The sequence below is a fragment of the Phyllobates terribilis genome, unplaced genomic scaffold (assembly GCF_046119375.1).
Source record: "Phyllobates terribilis strain yellow unplaced genomic scaffold, ASM4611937v1 Scaffold_9__5_contigs__length_417890890, whole genome shotgun sequence".
NCBI classification, from domain to species: Eukaryota; Metazoa; Chordata; class Amphibia; order Anura; family Dendrobatidae; genus Phyllobates; species Phyllobates terribilis.
In genome coordinates, this window is record NW_027362769.1 from 280,291,327 (window position 1) to 280,318,583 (window position 27,257).

Sequence of the window (27,257 nt, forward strand, 5' to 3'; positions counted from 1 at the left end):
AAAATAATAAGCAATCAATTATTTTTTTTTGTTTGTTTTGTTTTTAAGTGTCTACTCAGGTCTTGAACTCACAACCTTCACAGATAGATGGGAGCTTGATCTGTACTGCAGACTGACTATAGGCTGAGAGAACTGATAGGAATACACTGTTGTGTGAAATGTAGGTATTCTTATTCTACAGGGAGAATCAGGGTATGTGCACACGATGCGTACCAGCCTGCGGCCCCAACACTGCGGAATAGCCGCCTGTGGCTTCCGCTCAATATGCAAATGAGCGTCGCCATTTATTTTATTTTTTTCCCCACCTGTGGACTTTCGTCACAGATGTTATTAGGTCTATGGGGAAGCCCGCATGCGGATCCGCAAGAGACATTAACATGCTGCAGACTTGAAAGATGCACCGCATGTCAATTTCCGCATAGTGGACATAGATTTCTAGAAATCCCATCCACTATGATGTAACATCCGGACGCTGGGGGTTTGACGCTGTAAAAGCATGCAGCATCAAACCCGCAGCGGCTCCTGATCGGGTGCACATACCCTAAGAGATTTTTTCATCTTCTAAAATGACTAAAAAAATAATAATGAAAAACACTTGATAATGAAAAAAAAGTTATTTTATAATGCATTTATTTTTAAATAATAAACGTCATAAATCCGCAAATAACATGAACGTATTTGGTGTTCCTGTAATCGTAACGACCCGCAGAACACAGCAATCAGATTATTTACAGGGATTGGTAAATGATGTAAAAAAAAAAAAGGCGTAATTTATATTTTTCTTTATTAAATCCAGAAAAATTTAATAAAACGGTAATGCTGAGGCCGTGTTCACACATAGCATAAATGCTGCGTTCTTTCTGCTGCTTTTTTTTTTGCAGATGTCCGCACCAAACAACGCAGTAACAATCTTCTCTGATTATTGGTGTTTGCTGCGTTTTCCCGCTCATTTGATGCGATTTTGGGGCAGATATGAAGCTGAGCTTTTAACAGTACAGAAAAGCTTTATTGTGGAGTTTGGTGCGGATCCTGCAGAAAACAAAAAAACTCAGTATTTCTGCAACATGTGAACACGGCCTTACAAACACAATAAGCCGGATGTCATAGTGAAGCTACATAAAGATGAGAAAGTTCTGGCGGCTCCGACTGTGAATGAGGGAACAACAAATAATCCACAACTAGAGATGAGCAGGGCGCACAGATGACGTCGCGCTGCCCTGGGTGATCAAAAGCCGCCGGGGAAGGCGGAAGGTTAGAGATTCACGGCCTCCTGTCCAGCTGCCCGGGGCCACTGACCAGAGACCCGGGAATCCATCCGCTCATCTCTAGTCCCAACCTCCCCGGATATAGCGGACTGTCCTGGATTTAGGTCTACGCCCTACAGTCTCAGGCGTCTGCTGAATGCCCCTCATTACCAGCGCCCCTCTGACAACTCCTCCTGCCAGGGGAGAAAGAAATGGTAAATGGGCGTGGATTTGGGTGTGGCCAAAATCTTCCGCTACGCACACCACATGATGTGTCCCTCTTTCTGCTCTTAAAAAGTTGGGAGATATGTACTACTAAGTGGTTGACCCATCTGCGTCTCAGCGTGGAATGCAAGTGCCATTTAACATCGTGGCAGTCATGTTTCCCGCTTGCGTTCCAGCTCGGAGCGCAGTGACTATGTGATATGCATTTCTGGTTTCTCCTCACGTCACTTCCGCTCCCTGCCCGCGCTCCAATCTACAGCGCTATTAGCCGATATACCACTCCTATTCATCTGATAGATGCATTCCATAACCCGGCATTCCAGCTTGGCACGCAGCCGGCCTTAACACATGGTGTATATGGAAGCGGGCTAATTATTCCCTCTAGTGTTTGGCAGTATCACCCCCGCCCACGACAAGTGCAGCAGATGTCTGGGGACTGCGTAGACCTATGATTTTCTGAGTAAGTTTACATTTGTGAGCATGCACTATGACACTTGGAACCATATTTAAACTCCTCTTGATGTAACCCAGGCATATCACAATAGGCTTATAATTATCCTACTTCATTCTGGCTATCTCTACCTCTTATAACCTATACTTGGGCCTCCTGATGATCCACCTAATGGAGAAAAGCGTTGAGGAATGAGAAACAGAGACTGGAATCATCACGAACAACTAATACGATAAGTCTTTTTCTATTTACATGGCATGCTCAATATGCCTTTCCTAGATTAGGAATTATGCTGTCTAGACTAGCAATTTATCTGTATATCTAGCAGGGACAACTAGGGTAAGTGAGGACAAGCAGCCATGGAGCTGGGGCGCCAAATCCTTTAAATTTAGGGTGCCAACCTCCGCTGCTAGGCAGGAATAGCCTAGTATACATACTAGAGACAAATAGGCCTAATACCTATGATATGACCTGGGATGACCTTTTCATTTTTTATCTGTAACTACAGCATTGACCTCTTATCTTGTTTGATACCAGAAACATTGTTTCTGCTGGTTCACATGTTAGTGAATGTATCTCTTTAATGCTGTTTGATATCTATTTGTAATATGCTCTGATTACCTCATACTCTTCAAATATCTTGATTTTGAGTATTTAAATCAGACATTTGTTCTGTGGTCTTTCACTGTGTACATGGGTTGTTTGGAGCATTTTAATTACATTCTAATAAATTAATACGTTTTAAAGAGTTTAAATATACACTTCTTGATACTTCCCTTCTTGTTTATATCTTTACTAGCTATTGAACCCGTTCTACGCCCGGGTCGCGAGCATTTTTATTGGTACATTTTTAATTTTATTAATGGTTCAGGAATCAGCATGTACGCATACCGTGCCATCTTGCGCCTTTTTTTTTTAAAGACATTGTCTGCGAATTCGCATATACAGTGTCTTCAATAAAATGGCGTGTAGTGTGGTATGCACATGTGCTGACTCCGGTGCCTCACTGCGCAGGCGCCATCCATCCCGGCTTCAGACAGAAGGACACGTCCACCATATATAATATGTACTGCGAATACAGGGGTGTGTACTCACTTATGCTGAGCGCTGTAAATATATTGTACTGAGAATACAGGGGGTGTACTTACTTATGTTGAGCGCTGTATGTATAACGTACTGAGAATACAGGGGGGTGTACTAACTCACACTGAAAGCTGTATATATAATGTACTGAGAATACAGGAAGTGCTCACTTATGCTGAGCGCTGTATATATAATGTACTGATAATACAGGGGGGTGTACTCATGCTGGGCGCTGTAAATATATTGTACGGAGAATAGCCTTACTTACCGGTAACAGGATTTTTCGGAGCCCATGACAGCACCACAAGAGAGAGGATCCGCCCATCAAGGACAGGAAACCTACAGGTTAAAAAGGGCGGCACCTCTCTCCCGCCTCAGTTTAGTTAACAGAGCATGAGAGGACCGCCAAGGTTAATTACAACAAAACATATTCAATTTAAGCCAATTACTTTAAGTAACTTCCCCCGAAGGTGCAAAAAGGGAAAAATAACTCTATGGGAGTGCAAAAACCAGTGTAGGGAGGGAATATAAGGGTGCTGTCATGGGCTCCGAAAAATCCCGTTACCGGTAAGTAACTAAGGCTTTATTCGTACTCCCATGTCAGCACCACGAGAGATTTACAGAGACGAAAGGAGATTAGGGAGGGACCACAGCTTGAAGCACCCTTCTCCCAAAGGTGAGATCAGAAAAGTCACCCAAATCCAATCTATAATGCATATAGAAGGTGGAGGGAGAAGACCAGGTGGCAGCCTTACATATGTCTTCGATGGAAACCACCGTCTTCTCGGCCCAGGAAGTTGCTACTGCTCTGGTGGAGTGTGCCCTCAACCCTTCCGGTACTTCCTTATCCCCCGAGGAGTAGGCGAGGGTGATTGCCTCTTTAATCCACCTCGCAATTGTAGATTTTGAAGCCTTACAACCCTTCCTAGCCCCCTGATGGCATATAAATAGGGAACTATCTTTCCTAAAACTCTGTGAAACCTCCAGATATTTAAGCACGCACCTTCTAACATCTAATGTATGTAGTTTCTCCTCTTTCTGATTTTTCGGGGGGAAACAAAAGGTTGGAAGATTTACCTCTCGAGTTCTATGAAAACGTGAGACTACTTTTGGAAGAAAAGCCGGATCAGGCTTTAACACAATTCTATCATCCATAATTTGGGTAAATGGTGGGGATATAGAAAAGGCCTGTATGTCACTTACTCTTCTGGCTGAAGTTAGGGCCACTAACAGGGCTGTTTTAAGAAGATTCATTTTATGGGTGGCTGAATCTAGAGGTTCGAAGGGGGGGTTAGTCAAGGCATTTAAGACCAGGTTTAAATCCCGGGGAGAGGGTCTGGATTTAAAAATAGGTCTACATCTGAAAGAGGCCTTTATAAACAGTGCTACCCAATAATTAGCTGAAAAAGCAAATAAGGTTATTAAAGCCGAAACTTGTACCTTCAAGGTACTAGTGGTTAGGCCCTGTTCTAAACCCTCCTGTAGAAACTCTGGTATCTTCCCAATAGGGATCCCATCCTCTAATTTGAATTCTGCAAAGGACAGGAACTTCCTCCAAGTTCTGGCATAGATGCGGGTGGTAACGGGCTTTCTGCTACCTAGTAGAGCGTTTACTAAATTTGAGGAAAACCCTTTGCTAGTTAACAATGCCCTTTCAAATTCCATGCCGTTAAATGGAGATTTGGGGCTGGAGGATGGGAAACCGGACCCTGAGTAAGAAGGTCCGGAATTTCCAGAAGGATCCAGAGGTCTGATATCAACATTCTGCGGATACAAGAGAACCATGGCCTCTTGGGCCAAAAAGGGGCATATGAGGATCATTCTGGCCCCGTCTGCCCTGATCTTCCTTAGGACTAACGGAAGCAGGACGATGGGAGGGAAAGCATACGCCAAAGGAAACTCCCAGGGAATCATGAAGGCGTCCACCGCCAGGGGCTTTTCTCTGGGGTTCAGAGAACAAAACGTTGTCACCTTCCGATTGGATTTCGTCGCGAACAAGTCCACTGCTGGACGGCCCCACATTGCCACAATCTTGGAGAATATTTGAGGGTTCAAGGACCATTCTCCTTCTTTTAGGGAATTGCGGCTGAGAAAATCTGCTTTGATGTTTTCTTTACCTCTTAGGTGAACAGCAGAAAGGGAGAGAAAATGATCTTCTGCTTTCTGAAGAAGTCTGTCTGCTACTCTCATTAAGTCTTTTGAACGGGTTCCCCCTTGATGATTTATATAAGCTACTGAGACTTGATTGTATACGGACATCCTGGCCCTGTAAATATACAAGGAACTCATTGAGCGCATAATCAACTGCCAAAAGCTCCTTAACATTCGAGGAAAAAACTGTACCTCATTTTGTGACCAGGTTCCCTGAATTAAGCCATTTTCAAAATGAGCTCCCCAACCTGTAGCACTTGCATCTGTAGTCAAAACTGCAGTAGGTTTATTTTCCCAAGGGACTCCCCTAGAAAGATTAGTGTATACCAACCACCAACGAAGGGATTGTAAGGAGCGAGGGCTTAAAGTAAACTCCTGGTCTAGACATCCATCTAGAATTGAGTCATTATAGAATACATCCCATTGAAGAGTCCTTGAGTGAAATTGGGACCAGCGCACTGCAGTAAAACTTGAGGTCAGGGTCATTAATAATGACATGGCTTTACGGAGTGTCATAGAGGGTCTATCCATACAATGTCTCACTAGTCTCTAGATCTTTGCAATCCTATCATCTGATAAATGGCATAACTGTTTTTATGAATCTAAAATGACCCCCAGAAACTGTTGGGCTTTTTGTGGGGTTAACCTGGATTTTTCCAGATTTAGAAACCAACCCAGGCGTTGTAGGACAGAAATTGTTACCTTAAGGTGGGCCTCGCATTGTGCAAAGGAATTTCCTACTATCAGGAAATCATCGAGGTAAGGGAATATTAAGATATCCTTTTCCCTTATATGGGCCATAACTTCTGCCACCAGTTTGATAAAAACTCTCGGGGCTATAGCCAACCCAAAGGGAAGAGCGGTATACTGGAAGTGTTTTACTACCCCTTTTATTTTGATGGCTAAATCTTAAATACTTCTGATAATCCCTATGAATGGGAACATGGTAATAAGAGTCTTTAAGATCAAGGACTACCATATAACAGTGGGGAAAAAGTAATTTTATTATTGTTTTTAATGATTCCATCTTAAAGGTGTCTATTTTAAGAAACCTATTTAAGGATTTTAAATTTATGACAGCCCTGAAACACCTGTCTGGTTTGGGGACCAGGAAGAGCGTGGAGTAGAATCCGTGTCCCTCTTCTGTTTTCGGAACCTCAATCAGGACATTTTTTTTCTTGTTAGGTCTTGAATTTCCGATATGAGGTCAGATTGCCGATCTGGGGAGGAACTTGAAGGAATAATTACGAATCTTCTATAAGGAAGGGCTTTAAATTGAAATTTAAGACCAAATTTAATCAGGCTCAAAATCCAATTGCTATGTGAAAAATTTTCCCAAGCCGGAAAAAACAATGACAATCTCCCTCCCACCTGGGCTGATTGTGATTTCCCTGGCTTCTGCTCATCTCTGGAAGAAGAACCAAAGAGTAGGCCTCTACCTTTGCGCCCTCTTTCCTGGACTTTCTCCTGTTCTCTAAAGAATCTTCTTCGGACAAACTTCTTCTTCCGAAAAGATCTCTTAAAAGAGGGTAGAGGTACAGACGGAAAGCCCTTTTTAGGATCTCCAGCTTTCTCCAACAGATCATCCATGGTTTGGCCGAAAAGATATTTTGCCGCTAGTCTAACTGAGTCCGCAGATGCGTCAGCGAGAAAGGCCGCTGCACCCTGGACTAGGGGGAGAGAAGAAATAATCTCCTTTCTGGAGGCACCCTCCCTTAGTTGATCGTTTAGCTGTTCCAGCCAGACCATCAGGGCTCTGGATGTGCAGGTGGCAGCCACTGCTGGCTTCAGGGCTCCTGTAGCTGTCTCCCAAGTACCTTTCAAAAAGGTATCTGCTCGTCTGTCCAGGGGGTCTCTTAAAGCGCTCTTGTCGTCGAAGGGGAGGGAAGCCTTTTTTGATGCCTTAGCAATGGCAACATCAAGCCTTGGTGCTTTTGACCAGGAGGAGCATGCGATATCATCAAACGGGTACTTCCTTTTGAAAGAGGGAGGAATGCTTCCCTTCCTGTCTGGCTTCTGCCACTTTCTATTAATGAGATCCTTAATCTTTGTATTCATGGGGAAGCATTTTTTCTTTTTTTTTTTTTTAACTAATCCTCCGAACATTACATCCTCTAGAGACTTCTCTGGTCTAGTGTCCACAATGCCCATGGTAGAACGGACAGCTTTCACCAAGGCATCCACCTCATTTAGAGGAAAACATTGTCTCTCAGATTTGCTATCAGAGGAAGATAGGGAAGAGGAAGAAATGTCAGATATCGGAGTTTGAGCCCGGTCGAGGGTCCTGAGGAGAATGCCTGGCCTCAGAATCCCCTCGCAAAGCCTTGCCTACTTCTTTAATTACATTTTTTAGACCCAAAGAAAACCCTGGGGTTTCTTCAGTCATCACCTTGTCAATACAAGGCTGGCACAGTTTTTTAATATATGCATCAGGGAACGGGCTGCTGCATAGGGCACATTCCTTATGCTTTGTTTTAAATGAACATTTCTTGCTCTGAAAAAATTTCGTAGACAGAGAAGAAAAAGGGAAAATTAGTAGAACTTTCACGAAGATTCCACTTACCCCCTGGCATATGCGGTAACGTAGAAGCAGAAGAATCCTTCTTAATCGGCAGAGGATCACGCTGAACAACAGGACCTTCCTTCCTGCTTTTAGCGGTGAATTTCTTAGTTGAACGGCTGGACTTGGTCCGGGAACGACGTTGCACCGCCTGTTGTGAGGGCTCCCCAGAAGGCTGCTCCTGCAGCAGTTGTTCTTGCTGAGGTGAAAGCTCCTGTGTATCTCCCATTGTCATAAAAAAACAAGGGGCTGGGAAGCACCTCTGTATGTAACCAGGTCTTTTTTATACTGGCCATACAGGTACCTGTGTGGAAAGGGGCCTCCTCCTCCCCCCCGGGGTAGGCAGAACACTGCTCCCAGCAGCACTGGCGGGACGCCATCCTGTTCAATGCTCCGGCGTCCCCGTCTACTCGCATGCGGCCCATACTTCCTGGCCGCACGCGAGCTGCACCCACTTCCGGTGGAGGCCGGCGCACCGGAAACGCGTCACAGGGCCACGCCTGCACGTTCCCCGCCGGCACGGCCCAGATCTCTTGATAATGCAGCGGGGGGTGTGCCCGCATGCGGTCCCACACAGCGCGGACCATCCGGCTCCACCGAGGGGATGTCACGCTGACCACAACGCACACGGAGGTGCCCGAATGAGCCCTGCCGTGGCATCTCCAGAACAAACAAGACCGACCAGGGCAGGAACTTCACCGCTCCAGGCACCCTGTCTATCCATCAGGGCAAGAGACCGGTCTTCTTCCTGCAGGTACCTGACACGTCTCCCATCATGGACAGGAAACCTAAACTGAGGCGGGAGAGAGGTGCTGCCCTTTTTAACCTGTAGGTTTCCTGTCCTTGATGGGCGGATCCTCTCTCTCGTGGTGCTGTCATGGGAGTACGAATAAACAGGGGGTGTACTCACTTATGCTGAGAGCTATATATATATATATACCATGGATACCTAAGATCCTGCAATGCCTGCACATGAGGAAAGAGACAGAGAATCTGAAAAACTATACTACATTTCTAATTGGAGGCATTTTCTAATATCATTATTACACCTACTACATATTGGGATAGGATCTTGGAGATGGGAATACTCATTTAAGGTAGTGCTTGTAAATAATGGTGGGCACACAAAATGTTCACATTTAGGGCACAATTTGGCCATTTTCACTTAGGGGTGTACTCACTTTTGTTGCCAGCGGTTTAGACATTAATGGCCGTGTGTTGAGTTACTTATAGGGCACATCAAATTTACACTGTACAAGCTGTACACTGACTACGTTACCTTGTATCAGGAAGTGCCCATGATGCAGATTTTTTCCGCATCTCCCTGGCAGGAAAACGCATGCGGATTTTACATGTGTTTTTCCTGCCAGGGACATGCGGAAGTGAAGCGTTCTTCACTTGCATTTCCGCATGCGGGTTGACAAGCGCTTTCCAGGCGATTTTAGCATCACTTGGAAAGTGCTTGACAACTTGGTCACACTATATAAATCCATGCAACCGGCATGGATTTATATAGTGTGACCAAGTAATAGTTAAAAAAAAATGAATAAAAATGGTAAAAAATAAAATAAAAATAAATAAAGATTATACTTGCCTTCTGATGGCCCCCGATGCTGGCAAGCAGAGACAAGGACACCGGTGGCCATCAGAAGGGGAGTATAATCTTTATTTTTTATTTTAAATTGTTTTTTAACAGGTTCTATGGTACCCGGGTCTGGATGACAGTCTCCTCCTCTCAAACCCGGGTACCATTCGCACATTGAATTGCATTATATCCACATGTGCTCATAAGGATATTATGCGTTTAAATGCAAGTCAATGGCGGCAATTACGCTGCGTGTCCGCAAAATTAATGGACATGCTGCATATTTTTCCGCAATGATAATCCGCAGAAGAAATTTCCGCAGCATGTGCACAGCACATGCAGATTATCATTGGGGACCATGAGGCATGTATTACCAAGCGTTTTTTAAGCGTTTTCACTGCAGAAATTCCGCGTCAAAAACGCTCGAAAAACGCATAGTGGGCATGCAGCCTCAAAGTGTCATATCTTCAGTGTTGTCCCATGAAAAGATAATAAAATATTTAAAAAAATGTGGAGGGGTGTACTCACTTTTGTGATATACTGTATAACATCCTGGGCCAAATTAATATTTCATCATAAGACACTATAGTATATTAAATATCTGAACATACCTATTGGTCCTCCATATGGACCTACAGCTACAAGGCAATCTTTAAATTCTTCTTTGATGTTCCATTCCATTTGATATAGATCAAATTTTCTGTAAGCAAAATAAAATGTTCATCTGTTACAATAAAATATTTGCAAAAAGGATAAAAAGGGTATTCTCATTATAGACATACGGTTGGGTCCAGAAATATTTGGACAGTGACCGAATCTTCATGATTTGGGCTCTGTATGCCACTATTTTGGATTTAAAATTAAACAACTGAGATGCAATTGAAGTATATCCAAGGCTGGAGAAGAATGGGTTAAAACCTGCGCTGCCGACGGGTCAGTGATGAGCAGGCAATGGGAATACAGGAGTGCGGTTTATTTGTCAACATATTTCGAAGTATACTTCATCATCAGGACAAATCACAATGATGAGTACAGCCAACAAGTGCAGGTATAAATAGACATGGCATTTAAATACAGGTGTGCTAAAAGCAGACCTCTGATGTCTTATGACCGGAATGCATAAAGATTGACAACCAGATGTGTAAAACACATTGAAATTAAATGATTGTAAAGTGTATACAAAAAATAAAAACAATCAAAGAAAAAGGTAAAATTAAAAAATAAAAGTGAAAATGAACGGGTTTAAGTGTGATTATTGTGCGAACTATGAGAGCGTGAGGTTCATGTCGTGACCCACCCACTAGCTAACAAAATGTGAAAATAAAAAGTTTATCAAGAAGATAAATTGTTGGAACTTGTGTGGAGTGTATAGAAGGGGATACCCCAAAAAACAAGAGTTACATATTTACATTTTTTTTATTCAAGATAACATCTTGAAAACATTAATTCCCTTCAAAATCCTGTCCATTATACGATATGCACTTGTCCCAACGGTTTTCCACTGTACGAAACATTTTTTATATTCTTCTGAACTAATGCTGTTAAATGCTTCCAGCTATTTTTTCTTAACTTCTTCTATGTCCTGAAAACGCTTTCCCTTTAAGTTTTTCTTCACTCTTAAGAATAAGAAAAAAATCGAAGAGGCCCAGGTCAGGCGAGTAAGGGGGGGTGAGAAACCGTTGTCATGTCGTTTTTAACCAAAATCTGGTTGATTTTCAATGCGGTGCTGGGGGGCACGTTGTCATGATGGAGCAGTCAGTCCCCAGATCACAAATAATTCAGGTTGTTTTTTTTCTCACTGACTCACGCAATCGCTTCAGCACTTGCAGATAGTAACATTGGTTCACTGTGGTGCCCTGAGGAACAATTTCAACGTGAACGACCCCTTTGATGTAAAAAAAAAAACAACAAATCATCATGGACTTCCAGTTTGATTTCACTTGCTGTGCTTTTTTTGGTCTGGGTGATAAAGCAGTCTTCTACTGCCTGGACTGCGGTTTTGTTTCAGGATCATAGGTGTAACACCAAGATTAATCCCCTGTGAAGACTTTTGACAAAAAAAGAAAAAAAAAAAAAAAAAAACAGGGTCAGTTTGTTCCGGTTCTTTCAATTCCTGACACACTCTGAGACGGACCACAAGCACAAGCGCCACCATTTTGCTGGAGGAAAAAAAAAATTGCCTGCAGCAATATGGCACCGCGGGTCACATTTGAGAATTAGCATCTATCGGCAAACAGGAGATGCTACTCCGCATGCGTGGGGGCCGGCACCATATTGCTGCAGGCAAATTTCTGGATTTGTACCACAGAATTACAGATGTAGTATTTAAAATAGGAGGCAGGTCACTGAAGGCACAGTGACCTGTCAGAAGCCATACATAGGAATACATAATCAGAGCACCAGATAAAGCCCCTCTGTAAAGACCACCCCAAAGCACGAGAATATCATTATCTCAAAACTGAAAATAAAGATTAATAAAGAACCACAGGACGCATATCAACCAAAGTATCATATTAATCAGTGTAACGACGCCCACCTGACAGTGTATGTGGTTTACTGAACGCAATCCTGCTGACAGGTGTGCTTTAAATATTAGACAAAGTAAACACAAGTAAACACAAAATGCAGTTTTTAAAATGAAGGTCTTTATTAATAAGGGGAAAGGAAATCCAAACCTAAAGGGCCCTGTGCAAAAAAGTGATTACTCCCAGTCCCTTCTCTTAAAACATAAATGAACTGCGTTTTATCACATCTTTGGGAAGCGGAGTTCAATTTCCCTATCCACACACAGGCCTGATTACTGCCACACCTGTTCTCAATCAAGAATTCACTTAACTAGGACCTGCCTGACAAAGTGATGTAGACGAAAAGATCCTCAAAAGCTAGACATCATGCTGAGATCCAAAGAAATTCAGGAACAAATGAGAAACAAAGTAATTGAGATCTCTCAGTCTGGAAAAGGTTATAAAGCCATTTCTAAAGCTTTGGGACTCCAGCGAAACACAGTGAGAGCCATTGTCTACAAATGGCGAAAACATGGAGCAGTGATCATATAAAGAAAAATGTGCTAATAAATTAATTAGGCAAAAATTTGGCAATTTTCAAACTTAATTTTTATGCCCCTAAACTATAGAGTTGTCACACAAAATTGTTAATAAACAACATTTCTCAACATGTCTACTTTACATCAGCATCATTTAAAAAAAAAAAAAAATTTTGATTGGAAGTTAGAAGGGTTAAAAGTTGATCAGCAATTTGAGGTGACTTTGAGGGGCCTATGTGACACCATCCTAAAAACTGCACCCCTCAAAACCACATTCGATAACAATTAATACAACATGGAAGGGAAAAAGATGAAACATTTTACTTTTTTTTTTTTTCACAAAAATTGTGGGGGAAAACTACTGTTTGGGCGCATGGAAGGGAAGGAGAGCCATTTGACTTTTTGAACACAGAGAGCCCCTAAGTGCTAGAAGAGCAGAATCCCCCCTCAAGTGACCCCATTTTGGAAATTATACCCCTTTGAGAATTTATTTACAGGTGTAGTGAGGATTTGACTATGGGTGTTTTCCAAAAACAAGCTGCAGTGCATGTTGCCGAGTGAAAATTGAAAATCTGCTATTGTAGTGCCCAGCTCATGCTTCTGGAGACATGCACCCGTAAATTAGGCGGGCTCTCGTCACTACAGAAATGGATGCTAAATGTGGTTTAGCCATACTGTGGGGCATTAGGATTTGGTAGTATAGAATTCGCCCAGTTTCTTTTGGGGAGGGGGGGGGGGGGTGAGGAGCCATAGCGCTTTTCCAGAGCCTTTGTACTACCAGTAACATGGAAGCCCCTATATTTTTGTTAACAGATGACTGACCCGAGTGGAGACTTGCTTTTTTTATGGATTGAAGCTTTTATTGGGAACATTTTACATAACGTTTAGGATCACATTTATCGTGCGCTCTACGCTGAGCACTTACATCGGGGTTTCCATCGAAATATCCGAATGATGTGATTCAGATGAAACCCCCAAAGGATCCATTCACTATCATGAGGCAGCATCCACGGTGCCTCCATCTGCTTCATTATATGGGAATCTTCTGCCGGGGGTTCCGTCCAAATCACATATTTTAGAGATTTACATGGAAAACCCGATGTAATCGCTCACATCAGGATGAATGTCCGCTGAGCCTCACTGCGAACTTTGGCAGGCAGAATGAACAAATCAACAGCAGGTCAAGAATTGGTTTTATTTTTTTGCGCCGCTCCTCATGCAGTTTAAGCGATTAGACCACTTTATTCTTCGGGTCGGTGCGATTAAAGCGATACCAGATTTATATAGTTTTTTTTTGTTTGTTTTTTTATGTCTGGCTGCTGTCACACACTAAAAGACGGTTTTTTTTTTTCTTCAAAAACTAGTTTTTGCATTGCCATATTTTGACAGCTATAATCTTTCCATATACTGTATCTGGCAACAGTCACATGACAGCTTGTTTTTTGCAGGATGAGTTGACGTTTTTATTGGTACCATTCTCCAGCACATGACATTTTTTGATCGCTTTCTATTCCGATTTTTGGAAGGCAGAATGAACAAAAACCAACAATTCAGGAATAATTTTTTTTGTTGTCTATTTTATGACATTGCGCGTGTGGTACAATTGATGAGGCAGCTTTATTCTTCGGGTCATTACGATTACAGTGATACCACATTTATATTATTTTTTTTTTATGTTTTGGTGCTTTTACACAATAAAAACTTTTATAGAAAAAATAATTTTTGCATCGCTTTATTCTGAGAGCTATATATTTTTTATTTTTCCGCTGATGGAGGTGTATGGCGGCTTGTTTTTTTGCGGAACAAGATGACATTTTCAGCTCTACCTTTTTTATTTACATTCATGTTTTAGTCCACTTTTTGTTCGGCGGTATAATAATAAAGCACCGTTTTTTGTTGTTTCATTTTTTATTTTTTTACTGTGTTCACTAAAGGGGTTAACTAGTGCGACAGTTTTATAAGTCAGGTCGTTGTGTATGTATATATATATATTTTTAAAAAATATATATATATATATATATATATATATATATATATATATATATATATATATATATATATATATATATATATATATATATATATATATATATATATATATATATATATATATATATATATATATATATATATATATATATATATATATTTTTCACAATTTTGTTTTAGGTTTGTTTCACTTCTTTACTTAGTCCCAATACGGGACTTTTACTTTCTGCAGACTGATCGCACTTGTAAGGTATAGCAGTGCAGGATCACTGCTATACTTTGTAACCTGCCGGCGTTGCAGACACAAGCTAGTTTGATCATGCACTGCACATAATTAAACTAGCTTGCTAGTGCCTAGTAAACCGGATGTTGTCATGACGAAATCGAGTCACCATGGCAACGATCGGGACGTCATCATGGGGTCTCTGATCCAAGAGCAGTGGGGTTTCACTCCCTCTGCTCGCTAAATGCTGCGATCGCAGCATTTAGGGGTTAAAGTGCCGGGAGCAGTGCGGGCACCGTTCCTGGCACTGAGAGCCGGGTGTCAGCTGACAGGATCAGCTGACACGCAGTGGCGAGGGCGCAATTACTTTGCCGTAATAATACGTGCCTGGTCCATAAGGCCCAGGGCACAGGCATGTATTATTACGTAGTAGGTCAGAAAGGGGTTAAGAAGCCCTCCTACACTGTACTCATTACACTTGTTTGAACTCATTGCCTGTATAAAAGACACCTGTCCCCACACACAATCACACTCCAACCTCTCCACCATGGCCAAAACCAAAGAGCTGTCTAAGGACACCAGGAACAAAACGGTAGACCTGCACAGGGCTGGGATGGGCTACAGAACAATAGGCAAGCAGCTTGGTGAGAAGGAAGCAACTGTTGGCCCAATTATTAGGAAACTGAAGAAACACAAAAGGACTGTCAATCTTCTGTCTGGGGCTCCATGAAGGATCTCGCCTCGTGGGGTAAGGATGATTCTGAGAAAGGTCAGGAATCGGCACAGAACTACATGGGAGGACCTGAAGAGAGCTGGGACCACAGTCTCAAACATTACTGTTAGTAACACACTATGCCATAATAGATTAAAATCCTGCAGTGCACGCAAGATCTGCCTGCTTATGCTAGCACATGTCCAGGCCCCTTTGAAGTTTGCCTATGACCATCTAGATGATCCAGAGGAGGTATGGGAGAAGGTCATGTGGTCAGATGAGACCAAAATAGAACTTTTTGGTATCAATTCCACTCGCCGTGTTTGGAGGGAGAAAAGGGATGAGTACAACCCCAAGAACACCATGCCAAAAGTGAAGCATGGTGGGGGAAACATCATACTTTGGGGGTGCTTTTCTGCAAAGGGGACAGGACGACTGCACCATACTGAAGGAAGGATGGATGGGGTCATGTATTGCAAGATTCTGGCCAACAACCTCCTTCCTTCAGTAAGAGCATTGAAGATGGGTCAAGGCTAGATCTTCTGGCATGACAATGACCCAAAACACAGCCAGGGCAACTAAGGAGTGGCTACATAAGAAGCATTTCAAGGTCCTGGAGTCCTGAACCCAATAGAAAATCTTTGGAGGGAGCTGAAACTCAATGCTGTCTAGCAAAAGGCCCGAAACCTGAAAGATCTGGAGAAGATCTTATTTTATGCAATAAAATGCAAAATTAATTCTGTAAAAATCATACAAATCTGATTTTCTGGTTTTTGATTCTTAGATTCTGTCTCTCACAGTTGAAGTGTACCTACGATAAAAATCACAGACCTCTCCATTGTTTATAGGTGGGAAAACGTGCAAAATCGGCAGTGTATCAAATACTTATTTTCCCCACTGTATACAGTATTGGCGTACTAACAATAAATTGCACTTTTCATTTTTGGGGCTGAAGCAACATTTTGGTGAAAAAAATGGTAATTTTTCATTGACTCAGCCCAATGTTAAACAATTCTGTGAATCGCCTGAGGGTTAAAAATGCTCACTACACCCCTAGATGAATTCCTCAAAAGGTGTAGTTTCCAAAAATGGGGTCACTTGTTGAGATTTCTCCTGTTTTTGCATATAAAGTAACTCTTCAAATGTGACAAGGTATCTGCAATCTATTCCAGCCAAAATTGCGTTCCAGAAGTCAAATGGTGCCATTTCCCTTCCAAGCCCTGACATGCACCCAAACAGTAGTTTTCCACCACATATGGTATATCTGTGTACTTGGGAAAAATTGCACAACAAATTGTATGGTCCATTTTCTCCTGTTACCCTTTTGAAAATGCCAAATTTGAGGCCAAATCAATATTTTGGTGGGAAAACGTAAAATTTATTTTTTTCCTTCCGCGTTGCTTTAATTCTGAAGCCCCTAAAGGGTTAATAAACTTCTTGGATGTGGTTTTGATCACTTTGAAGGATGGAGTTTTTAAAATAGTGTCACTTTTGGGTATTTTCTGTCACACAGAGCCCTCAAACCAGACCTGTGGAGTTGGTAAGCCAAACCAAACCATCGACTCAGACTCCACAGCACTGCCTCACTACTGACCATGTACATAAAGTGCAGCACAGATTCCTCTCAACTAAAAACCTAGACCCTTAGATCAGGAATAGAACAAAAACATTTCTAGGACATTCCATAACTTTCCCAAATTCTTCTGAAAAAATTTACAGCACATACCGTACACATACAAAACTACTGCACCCAATTTATTATATATTTTAGGAGTCGGAGTCGGTCCATTTTATACTGATTCCAACTCCATCAAAATCGGCTTCGACTCCACTGTCCTGCCTCAAAGTCACTTCAAAAGGAATGTGGTCCCTGGAAAAATTGGTTTTACAAATCTTGTTGGAAAAATGAGAAATTGCTGATAATTTTTATTTCTATAACACCAACATATTCTGCAGCACTTTACATTACAGAGGGGACTTGTACAGACAATAAAGACATTACAGAGTAACACAACTCAGATAACAAAAGGAGTAAAGGCCCTGCTCACAAGCTTACAATCTATGAGGAAATGGGGGGAGAAGGGGGACACGAAAGGCAAATGGTAAAAAGTGCTTGTATTTTATGGTGCAGCGATCAATATATTCATATATAGGGTATTCAAGTAACGCTGCATGAACTGGTCACCAGCCAGTATGTATACAAGCAGAGACACAGAGGGCTATTAAGTGCATGGAGGATATGTAAACAGATGCTACGAGGGTCCTGATTTTCAAGAAAATTTTGTATGGGCAAAACGGGAATAGTTAGATAAGTGAGGTGATAGGACAGTGTAAAGAAATGTATTTTTAGGCCACATTACAAACTGTGGCCATTAGAAATTAATCTAATTGTCCTGAGTATTGCATTCCAAAAAATTGGCGCAGCACATGAGAAGTTGGTTTTAGGTCATTAGCAGAACAGAGGGCACAGGTAGGGTAATAGCCTGAGACAAGAGAGGAGATGTAGGGTAGTGCTAAACCATGGAGTACTTTGTGGGTGAGTGATGAGTTTATATTGAACTCTGTAGCGGATGGGCAACCAATGCAACAACTGGCACAGGGTAGAGGCATTGGTTAGTGGTTGGAAAAGAGTATGATCCTCACTGCTGCATTCAGGAAGGAAGGGGGGGTGGAGGGGGCGGGGGAGTTTACTAAGAGGAAGAACAATTACCATATTTTTCGGGCTACAAGACGCACTTTTTTCCTCATGGGGGATGCGTCTTATAGTCCGAATGTTGGGGGAGGTTTTTAATATTATATATATGGTGTGAGGGGACAGGTTGCGGTAGAGGAGCGGGGCACAGAAGGCAGCAGCCACCTGCTGCAGCCTACACTGTCCCTGCTGCTAAAGAAAATGAATATTCACAGCTCCCCATGCCCATAGGAGTGGGGAGCACTGAATATTCATGCTCCTTAATTGCGGCACACTTTGTATCTGCAGCGCGGCTCCTGCTACTGCTGGGCGATCGTGTGTGCCCGCTATTAAAGGGCATGAATATTCACCACCTCTCCTTTCCCTTTAATAGCGGCACGAGCGAACGCCCGGCAGCAGTAGGAACCGCACTTCGGCTACGCTGTGTGCCGGCTATTAAGGAGCATGAAGTCACTGCTCCCCGCACACACAGTCCCGGAGCGGGGAGCATTGATCTCCGGCAGCTGATCTCTCCTTGTGAGCTGCGCATGGCAGTGACGCCATGGACGGCTCACATGGCGAAATCAGTGCGGGCAGACAGGACGCAGCGCTGGAGGAGAGAGAGAGAAGAGAGGCGAGTAGGAGTGTTTATTTTTTTATGTGCAGCGTGATGGGGATTGGGGGGGCCACGCATACCAGTATGGGGATTAGGGGGGCCACATATACCAGGATGGGGATTAGGGGGGGCCACATATACCAGGATGGGGATTAGGGGGGGCCACATATACCAGGATGGGGATTAGGGGGGGCCACGAATACCAGGATGGGGATTAGGGGGGGCCACGAATACCAGGATGGGGATTAGGGGGACCACGAATACCAGGATGGGGATTAGGGGGACCACGAATACCGGGATGGGGATTAGGGGGACCACGAATACCGGGATGGGGATTAGGGGGACCACGAATACCGGGATGGGGATTAGGGGGACCACGAATACCAGGATGGGGATTAGGGGGACCACGAATACCAGGATGGGGATTAGGGGGACCACGAATACCAGGATGGGGATTAGGGGGACCACGAATACCAGGATGGGGATTAGGGGGACCACGAATACCAGGATGGGGATTAGGGGGCCACGAATACCAGGATGGGGATTAGGGGGGCCACGAATACCAGGATGGGGGCCACGAATAATAGGAAGTGGGGGCATATCTACCAGGATGGGGGATATTATCAGAATTGGGGCACATTACCCCTATAACAGTGTCAGCAGCAGACCTGCTCCCCCTTAACAGTGCATAGTGACCACATTTTTTGCTTAAACTTTTTTTTCTATTTTCCTCCTCTAAAACCTAGGTGCGTCTTATGGTCCGATGCGTCTTATAGTCCGAAAAATACGGTAGTAGAGAGTTGCAATTGTCCAGACAAAAATAAATAAGAGCAACAGTAAGGCTATGTTCAGACATCATGGTTTTTTCAGCGTTTTTTGATGCTTTTTTATGCAAATTTTCAGCTGCTTATTACAGTACCAGCAAAGTCTACGAGATTCCAGAAATATCATGTACACAATGTTTTTTTTGTTTGTTCAGGATATTGTGCTTTGCATGGCTTTTTTTGCAAAATAGAGCATGTCACTTCTTTGAGCGTTTTTTCACCCAATTGAAGTAATGGGTGGTGAAAAAACGCACCAAAAACGCAGGTGTCAGGATTTTCAGCGTTTTTTGTGCCAAAACACCAAGGTTACTTACCGGTAGCCGGTTTTTCCTGAGCCCATGACAGCACACCTTGAGAGAGGATCCGCCCCACCAAGGACAGGAAACCGTCTGAAATAAAAGGGCGGCACCTCTCCCTCGCTTCAGTTGTTTACAGAGCATTGAGAGGACCTCCCTAAACAGGTTAGGCACATAACCAACACCACAATATACATATACACACCACCCCAAACAGTGCACACCAGGGTGTGAGAAACATAGAAAAAATAAGGGGGGGAAACTACGGGTGCTGTCATGGGCTCAGGAAAAACCGGCTACCGGTAAGTAACCTTGGTGTTTTCCCCTCCCCCATGACAGCACACCTTGAGAGAATTTTGGAGAATTTATGAGCACCCTAGGGAGGGACCACCGCCTGAAGTACCCTTCTCCCAAAGGTGAGATCAGAAGAGGATAGATCCAACCGATAGTGCTTAAAGAAGGTGGATGGTGTAGACCAAGTAGCAGCCCTACATATCTGCTCGATCGAGACGTCTGCTCTCTCTGCCCAGGAGGTTGCAACGGCTCTGGTGGAATGAGCCCTCACATTGTCCGGGGCTGGAACCCCTGTGGACGTATAGGCTAAGCAAATGGCCTCCCTGAGCCACCTAGAGATGGTACCCTTGGACACCCCATGACCTTTCCTACACCCTTGAAAGGCCAGGAACAGAGAACAGTCTTTCCTCCACAGACTAGTCATGTGAATGTACTGTAGCAGGGACCTCCTAACATCTAGGCTATGGAACCTGACTTACCCTGGGTTCTTGGGATTGCTGCAGAACGAGGGTAGCACAATCTCCTGACTACGGTGAAATCTAGATACCACCTTGGGAAGGTATGCTGGATCTGGCCGCAAGGTGACCCTATCCTCAAAGATTTGTGTGTAAGGAGGATTAACCGAGAGGGCCTGCAGATCACCCACCCTACGGGCTGACGTTAAGGCCACTAGAAGGATGGTCTTAAGGGTGAGAATTTTTGGAGAAACCTTGTGTAGGGGTTCGAATGGTTCACTAGTAAGAGCGTTCAAGACTAAATTCAGGTCCCAAGGAGGAACACCCATGGACCTAACCGGTCCAGCTCTGGCACAGGACTTGATAAACCTCGAGATCCACCTATTCCCAGCCAGATTACAATTGTAGAGTGCTCCCAAAGCTGAAACTTGAACCTTAAGGGTCCCTGTAGCTAGACCCAGGTCCCGCCCCTTTTGCAGAAATTCCAGGATCCCTCTGATCGGAGGTTTGCTCGATAGCGGAATATCTATAAAACTCTAGGAATTGACCCCAAACCCTGCTATAAATCTTAGTTGTAATCGGTTTTCTGCTCCCCAATAAAGTAGAAACTAAGCCTGGTGAAAACCCCTTGCTACTCAATAGCGACCTCTCAAATTCCATGCCGAAAGATGGAACCCCCTGGCCTGGGCATGGAATACTGGTCCCTGCATGAGAAGGTTCGGCCTCTCTGGTAGAATACAGGGATCTGACACCGACATTAGCCGAAGCAGAGAGAACCAAGGCCTCTTGGGCCAAAAAGGGGCTATCAAAATCACCCTGGCGCCTTCCTCCCGGATCTTCCTCACCACTACTGGAATCATCACTAATGGCGGAAAGGCATAGGCCTTCCTGAACCCCCAAGGAATCTGGAGGGCATCTACGGCATGGGGATTTTCTGCCGGATTTAGGGAGCAAAATCTCTGCACCTTTCTGTTTGCCCTTGTGGCGAACAGGTCTATGTCTGGCTGCCCCCATAACTGGACAATCTGATGGAAGACCTCCGGGTTCAACCCCCACTCCCCCTGTCTTAGGGTATGGCGGCTTAGAAAATCTGCTTTCACGTTTTCTATCCCCTTTATGTGAAGGGCGCTGAGGGATAGGAGGTTTTGCTCTGCTAGACCAAGGATCCTGTCTGCCACCACCATCAGAGGGCGTGACCTTGTCCCTCCTTGGTGATTCACATAGGCTACTGCGGTCCGGTTTTCGGACCTGACCTGGACATGGTGATTTTGGATGTGAGGGAGGAAGCCCCTGAGGGATCTTTCTACTGCCCAAAGCTCCTTTAAGTTTGAGGATGATCCCCTCTCGTGGTAAGCCCAGTGACCCTGTATTGAGAGTTCTGCCAGATGACCCCCCCATCCGGAACTGCTTGCGTCGGTCGTAACTACCCGATCTATCGATCTGGACCATTGAACGCCTGTGGTCAGACCCTGACTGTCCACCACGAAAGAGAATCTACTACTTCTGGGGAGAGAGAGAGCCTGCCTTCTAAACGCCCGTTGCAGGACCTCTGTGCTGACAGGACCTCCCACTGAAGCCGCCTCATATGCCCCTGGGCCCACATTACTGCTGGGAGACAGGCCGTCATAGAACCCAGGAGGGACATTGCCTCTCTCAGAGACATCTCTGGAGCTTGAATGGCCTTCGAGACTAATGCAATTAACCTGCAGATTTTGTCCTCTGGGAGGAAGCAGGTTTGACGACGAGAGTCTAGGATTAGACCCAGAAAGGTCTGAGTCCTGGAGGGGGGTTAGTCTTGATTTTTGGAAATTTACTAACCACCCCAGCTGATGCAACACTTCCGTGACCACTAGGAGCTGACCGGAGCAGTGGGCTTCTGTTTTCCCTATTATCAAGAAGTCGTCTAAATATGGCACGATCACTACATTCTTGATCCGTAGGAAGGCTGTCACTTCTGCTATTAGTTTCGTAAATATTCTCGGGGCAATGGAGAGGCCAAAGGGTAGGGCAGCAAACTGAAAATGCCTCAGCTTCCCCTGAATAAACAGGGCTACTCTCAGATACTTCTGATACTCCGGATGGATTGGGACGTGATAATATGCGTCCTTCAAGTCTATTACAGCCATAAAGCAGTTGCGATGTAAGAGCTTCACTGCCGAGCTTACTGACTCCATCTTGAAAGTCTGGTTTTCTACTACTTGGTTCAGACTCCTGAGGTTGATGATGGTCCTTAAGGACCCGTTTGGTTTTTTTATCATGAATAGTGGGGAATAGAACCCCCTCCCTCTCTGTGTTGCTGGTACTTCGAGAAGAACCTGCTTTCCTACTAACTCTAACACTTCTGTTTTCAGGGCTAATTGTTCTTCCTGGACCTTTCGTAGGGGGGTAACCACAAAGGTCCGCCAGGGGGTCTGGCTGAACCGGATCTTTAGGCCCCCACTGATAATTTTCAGAATCCATGGGTTTGTTGTTATCGCGTCCCAAGCTGGAAAAAAGTGGGAAAGCCTTCCACCCACTTCCAGCCTGGCGTCATTGGGAGGATCTCTTCGAACTCGAGGATGGTCCTCCAAACATGTAGCCCGATTCTTTTTTGGACTTGGTTTCCCATTTCTTTTTGTCTCCCGGAGGACGACCCCGGTTAAATTTTCTCCTCCGAAAACTAAATCTTCTTGGTTCCCCCGAAAATCCCAGGAACCCTTTGGTTTTATCGCCTGCTTTTTCTAACAGGTCTTCTAACTTTTGGCCAAACAGGAGTCTACCGTCACACGGGAGGGAGCACAGTTTCTGTTTCGAAGGTAGGTCGCCTGGGCAACCCTTGAGCCACAAGGCCCGCCTGGCTGCGTTGGATAGACCCGCTGCCCTAGCTGACAGTCTGACCGAGTCAGCTGAAGAGTCGTCCAGGAAGGCCGATGCTGTTTGTATTAAAGGTAGCTCTGCAAGTATTGCCTGTCTGGAGACCTTTTTATCTTTAAGCTGGTCTTCCAGCTGTTGGAGCCACACCATCAAGGACCTCGCCACACAGGTGCTAGCCACCGCTGGTTTTAGGCCACCTGCTGCCGCCTCCCACGTGTGGCGCAGGAAGGAGTCAGCTCTTTTATCCAGGGCATCTTTTAGGACGCCAGAGTCCTCCAAGGGCAGGGAAGATCTCTTCGATGACCTTGCCACAGTCCCGTCCACCTTGGGGATCTTATCCCAAGGTTCCGCATCCTTCTCTTCGAAGGGGTACCTTCTTTTGGAGAAGGAGGGTAAAGCCCCTGATCTCTCAGGTCTCCTCCACTCCCGGTCAATGAGGCCCTGAATCTTACTGTTCACCGGAAATGAGCGTCTCTTCTTCTCTCCCAAGCCCGCAAACATGATGTCCTCCCGGGATTTAGATGCTCTCTCTTCCTCCAGACCCATGGTTGATCTTACTGCCCTAACCAGTCTGTCTGTATTCTCAATGGGGAAGCAGGGTCTACCGCCCCCCGATGAGGAAGAGGACGATGAATCCCACTGCTCCTCGGACTGGGAGGAATCAGAGACGGAGGAAACCTCTCTACGGGGCCTTTTCTTCCCTCTAAGGAACCCCTTCAGGGACCCCTGAACTTCTGCATGTACTATGGACTTTAAATTTGCAGCAAAATCCCGGGAATTCTCAGCTATGGTTTTGGTCACACAGCCCTGGCAAAGTGGTTTCTGCCACTCTACTGAGAGAGAAGCTTGGCAAAGGGCACACATCCTATGCTTTTGCTTGGCACTACTCTTCTTAGGCTCCTAAAAAAAGGAAGCACATAAGAGACTTCCCGTTACTAACCAGTGACATTCACGAAGCTCACTCACCCTCGGAGGTCACAAACGGATACCGGATTCGGAGGCTGTCGCGGAACCGATGATTCCATTCTGGATGGTCCCGAGGCACTCGAAGCCTTACTCCTGCGGCTGCCACTACGATTACTCGAGCGGCTGTCTGTATACGATGCATCCCTCTGCTTCTGTTGCTGAGGTGGGGGGGTAAGCTGCTGCTCCTGGCTATCTGGATCAGCCATGTCTCAGAAGCGCACCACGCTTCCAGGATAGCTCCCCCCCCCCTTAAATATAGGGCCATCCAGCCTCCTCCGGTCTGTGGGCCCTCCTCCTTCCTCAGGCCGGAGCTCCGTTGAAAAAAAAAAAAAAAAAAAAAAAACGGCCTGGGACGCTCCGATGGGCGCCGCCATCTTGGATCGGCGCCGCCTCCTGACGTCACCCAGCACGCCGCTCCCAGCGTGCCCTGCGCCGTGACGTCAGGCGCGTCACACCCGGAAGCGTTCCACACTGCAGGGGGAGGACGGCGCCGCGGTCTCCGGGAGGACAGAGCCTGCCTCACCGCGTGCGCCCCGCTCGGCGCAGAGACCCCAGGGGAAGCTGCGGACGGCGCTTCTGGGATACTGAACCCGGTGCACAGGCCAGTGCCCGCTCTTCCACACCGGGACAGCCCCAGGTAAGTCTTCTTTCCAGACAGGTTCCCCATCAAGGACAGGAAACCAACTGAAGCGAGGGAGAGGTGCCGCCCTTTTATTTCAGACGGTTTCCTGTCCTTGGTGGGGCGGATCCTCTCTCAAGGTGTGCTGTCATGGGGGAGGGGAAAACCAGAATGAGATTTTTATTCTTCACGTAACTTTATGTACAAGCATAAGAGAGACAAAGGGATAGTGGAAAAAAAACGCACCAAAAACAAGCAAAAAAGCAAGAAAAATCCTGAACAACCTCCTGTCAAGAGATCAGGTTTTGCTGCAGAAAAAAACCATGATGTGTGAAAATAGCCTAAGGCTGCGTGCCCACGATGCAGATTTAACGCGTTTCCGCGGCTGAATTCCCGCCGCAAAAAAGCATTAAAAACGCATGTTAAGTTGTCTGCCATGTTTCCCAATGATAATCCGCATGTGCTGTGCACATGCTGCGGAAATTTCCGCTGCGGATTATCATTGCGGAAAAATCCGCAGCACTACCATTAATTTTGCGGAATCGTGGCGAAATCGCCGCCATTAACTTGCATAAAAGTATACATGCGGATGTTATGCGATTCAATCCGCGGATGGTACTTGGGTCTGGAGAAGAGGAGACTCTCCTCCGGACCCGGGTACCATGGTACCTGTAGTTAAAAAAGATAAAAGAAAAAAAAAAAATCATATACTTACATTCTGATGGCCCCCTATCTGCTCCCGGCGGCGCTGCTGGCTCTTCAGCTGCTCACGGTGGTGTCAAAGGACCTTCCATGACGTCATTTAGTGATGTGACAGGTCACGCGACCGCTGACGTCGGTTGTCGCGTGACCTGTCACATGACTAAATGACGTCATGGAAGGTCCTTTTTAGAGCACCACGAGCCGCTGGAGACACCGGACGCACCGGAGAAGGAGACTGGAGACCATTGGAAGGGGAGTATACTGTTTGTTTTTTTTGTTACTATTGATGCTGCATTTGCAGCATCGTAACTTTGTCACACTGTATAAATCCATGCCGGTTGCATGGATTTATATAGTGTGACCAAGTTGTCAAGCACTTTCCAAGTGATGCTAAAATCGCTTGGAAAGCGCTTGACAATGATTCACAAACGCTTCTACCTGGCAGAAAAAAAATGAATGTACAATCCGCATGCGTTTTTTCTGCCGGGGAGATGCAGAAACGCTCAGGAAAAATCCGCAGCATTTCTGCATTGTGGGCACATAGCCTAAGAGTTATTGACGAGTCAAAGGTAGTAGGTATGTAGGTGACAAGAGCAGGCGAATGAAGGAAAGATCTGAGTCGAATATAACCCCAAGACAGCGGTTATGTTGCTGGGGGGGGGTAATGGTAGAACCACACACGGAAATGGCAATATCGGGCATAGGTAGGTTAGTGGAGGAAGGAAACACAATGAGCTGTTTTTCACAGATTCAGTTTTAGATAGAGGGAGGACATAGTGTTAGAGACAGCGGAAAGACAATCACTGATATTGTGTAATAATGTAGGGGAGATGTCTGGAGAAGAGGTGTATAATTTGGTGTCATCAGCATAGAGATGGTACTGAAAACAGAATCTGCTGATTGTTTGTTTAATAGGGGTGGTGTATAAGGAGAATAGGAGAGGGACCTAGAACTAATCCTTGAGGAACCCCGACTGTAAGGGGAAGAGGAGAGGAAGAGGAGCCAGCAAAAGACACTGTGAATGAGCGGTCAGAGAGGTAGGGGGGAGAACCAAGAGAGAACAGTGTCCTTGAGGCCAATAGAGCAGAACATAGTGAGGAGGAGCTGGTGATCCACAGTGTCAAATGCTGCAGAGAGATCCAGGAGAATCAGCAGGGAGCAGTGACCATTAGATTTAGCTGTTAGATCATTAGAGAGTTTGATGAGGGCAGTTTCAGTAGAATGTGAAGAGCGGAAACCAGATTGCAAAGGGTCAAGAAGGGAGTTATCTGAGAGATAGCGGATTACACGGGAGTGGACCAGGCGTTCCAGGAGTTTAGAGATAAAGGGAAGATTGGAGACAGGTCTGTAGTTAGCAGCACAGTTCTGGTTGAGGGAGCTTTTTAAGTAATGGGTGTATGCTGGTGGGCTTAAATCATGAGGGAAAGATACCAGAAAAGAGAGATTAAATATTTTAGTTAGGGGAGTGCTGACAGATGGGGAAAGGGAATGGAGGAGATGTTGGGGAACAGGGTCACTGCTGCAGGTAGAGAGAAAATGCAAAGAGCCTGGTCACTTCTTCAGTGGCTGGTTCAAAGACAGAAAGTGAGCTACATGCAGTGCCTGATGAAAGAGAATGCATGATATTATCGGATTAGGAAAAAATTGGTATATGGTAAATTTTTTTTTTTAAATAATTGGCCAGGTTGTCAGCGC

General features: G+C 45.0%; 1 protein-coding gene across 3 annotated transcripts in view; it reads right to left on the minus strand.

The window, feature by feature from the left end:
- VPS16 (VPS16 core subunit of CORVET and HOPS complexes) overlaps window positions 1–27,257 on the minus strand; it is a 334,351-nt gene that overhangs the window by 297,014 nt on the left and 10,080 nt on the right. For all 3 annotated transcript variants that reach the window (XM_073647833.1, XM_073647834.1, XM_073647832.1), the window contains exon 2: window positions 9,911–9,999. In XM_073647833.1, the coding sequence (XP_073503934.1) occupies window positions 9,911–9,999 (89 nt within the window). The remainder of the gene's footprint in view (window positions 1–9,910; window positions 10,000–27,257) is intronic.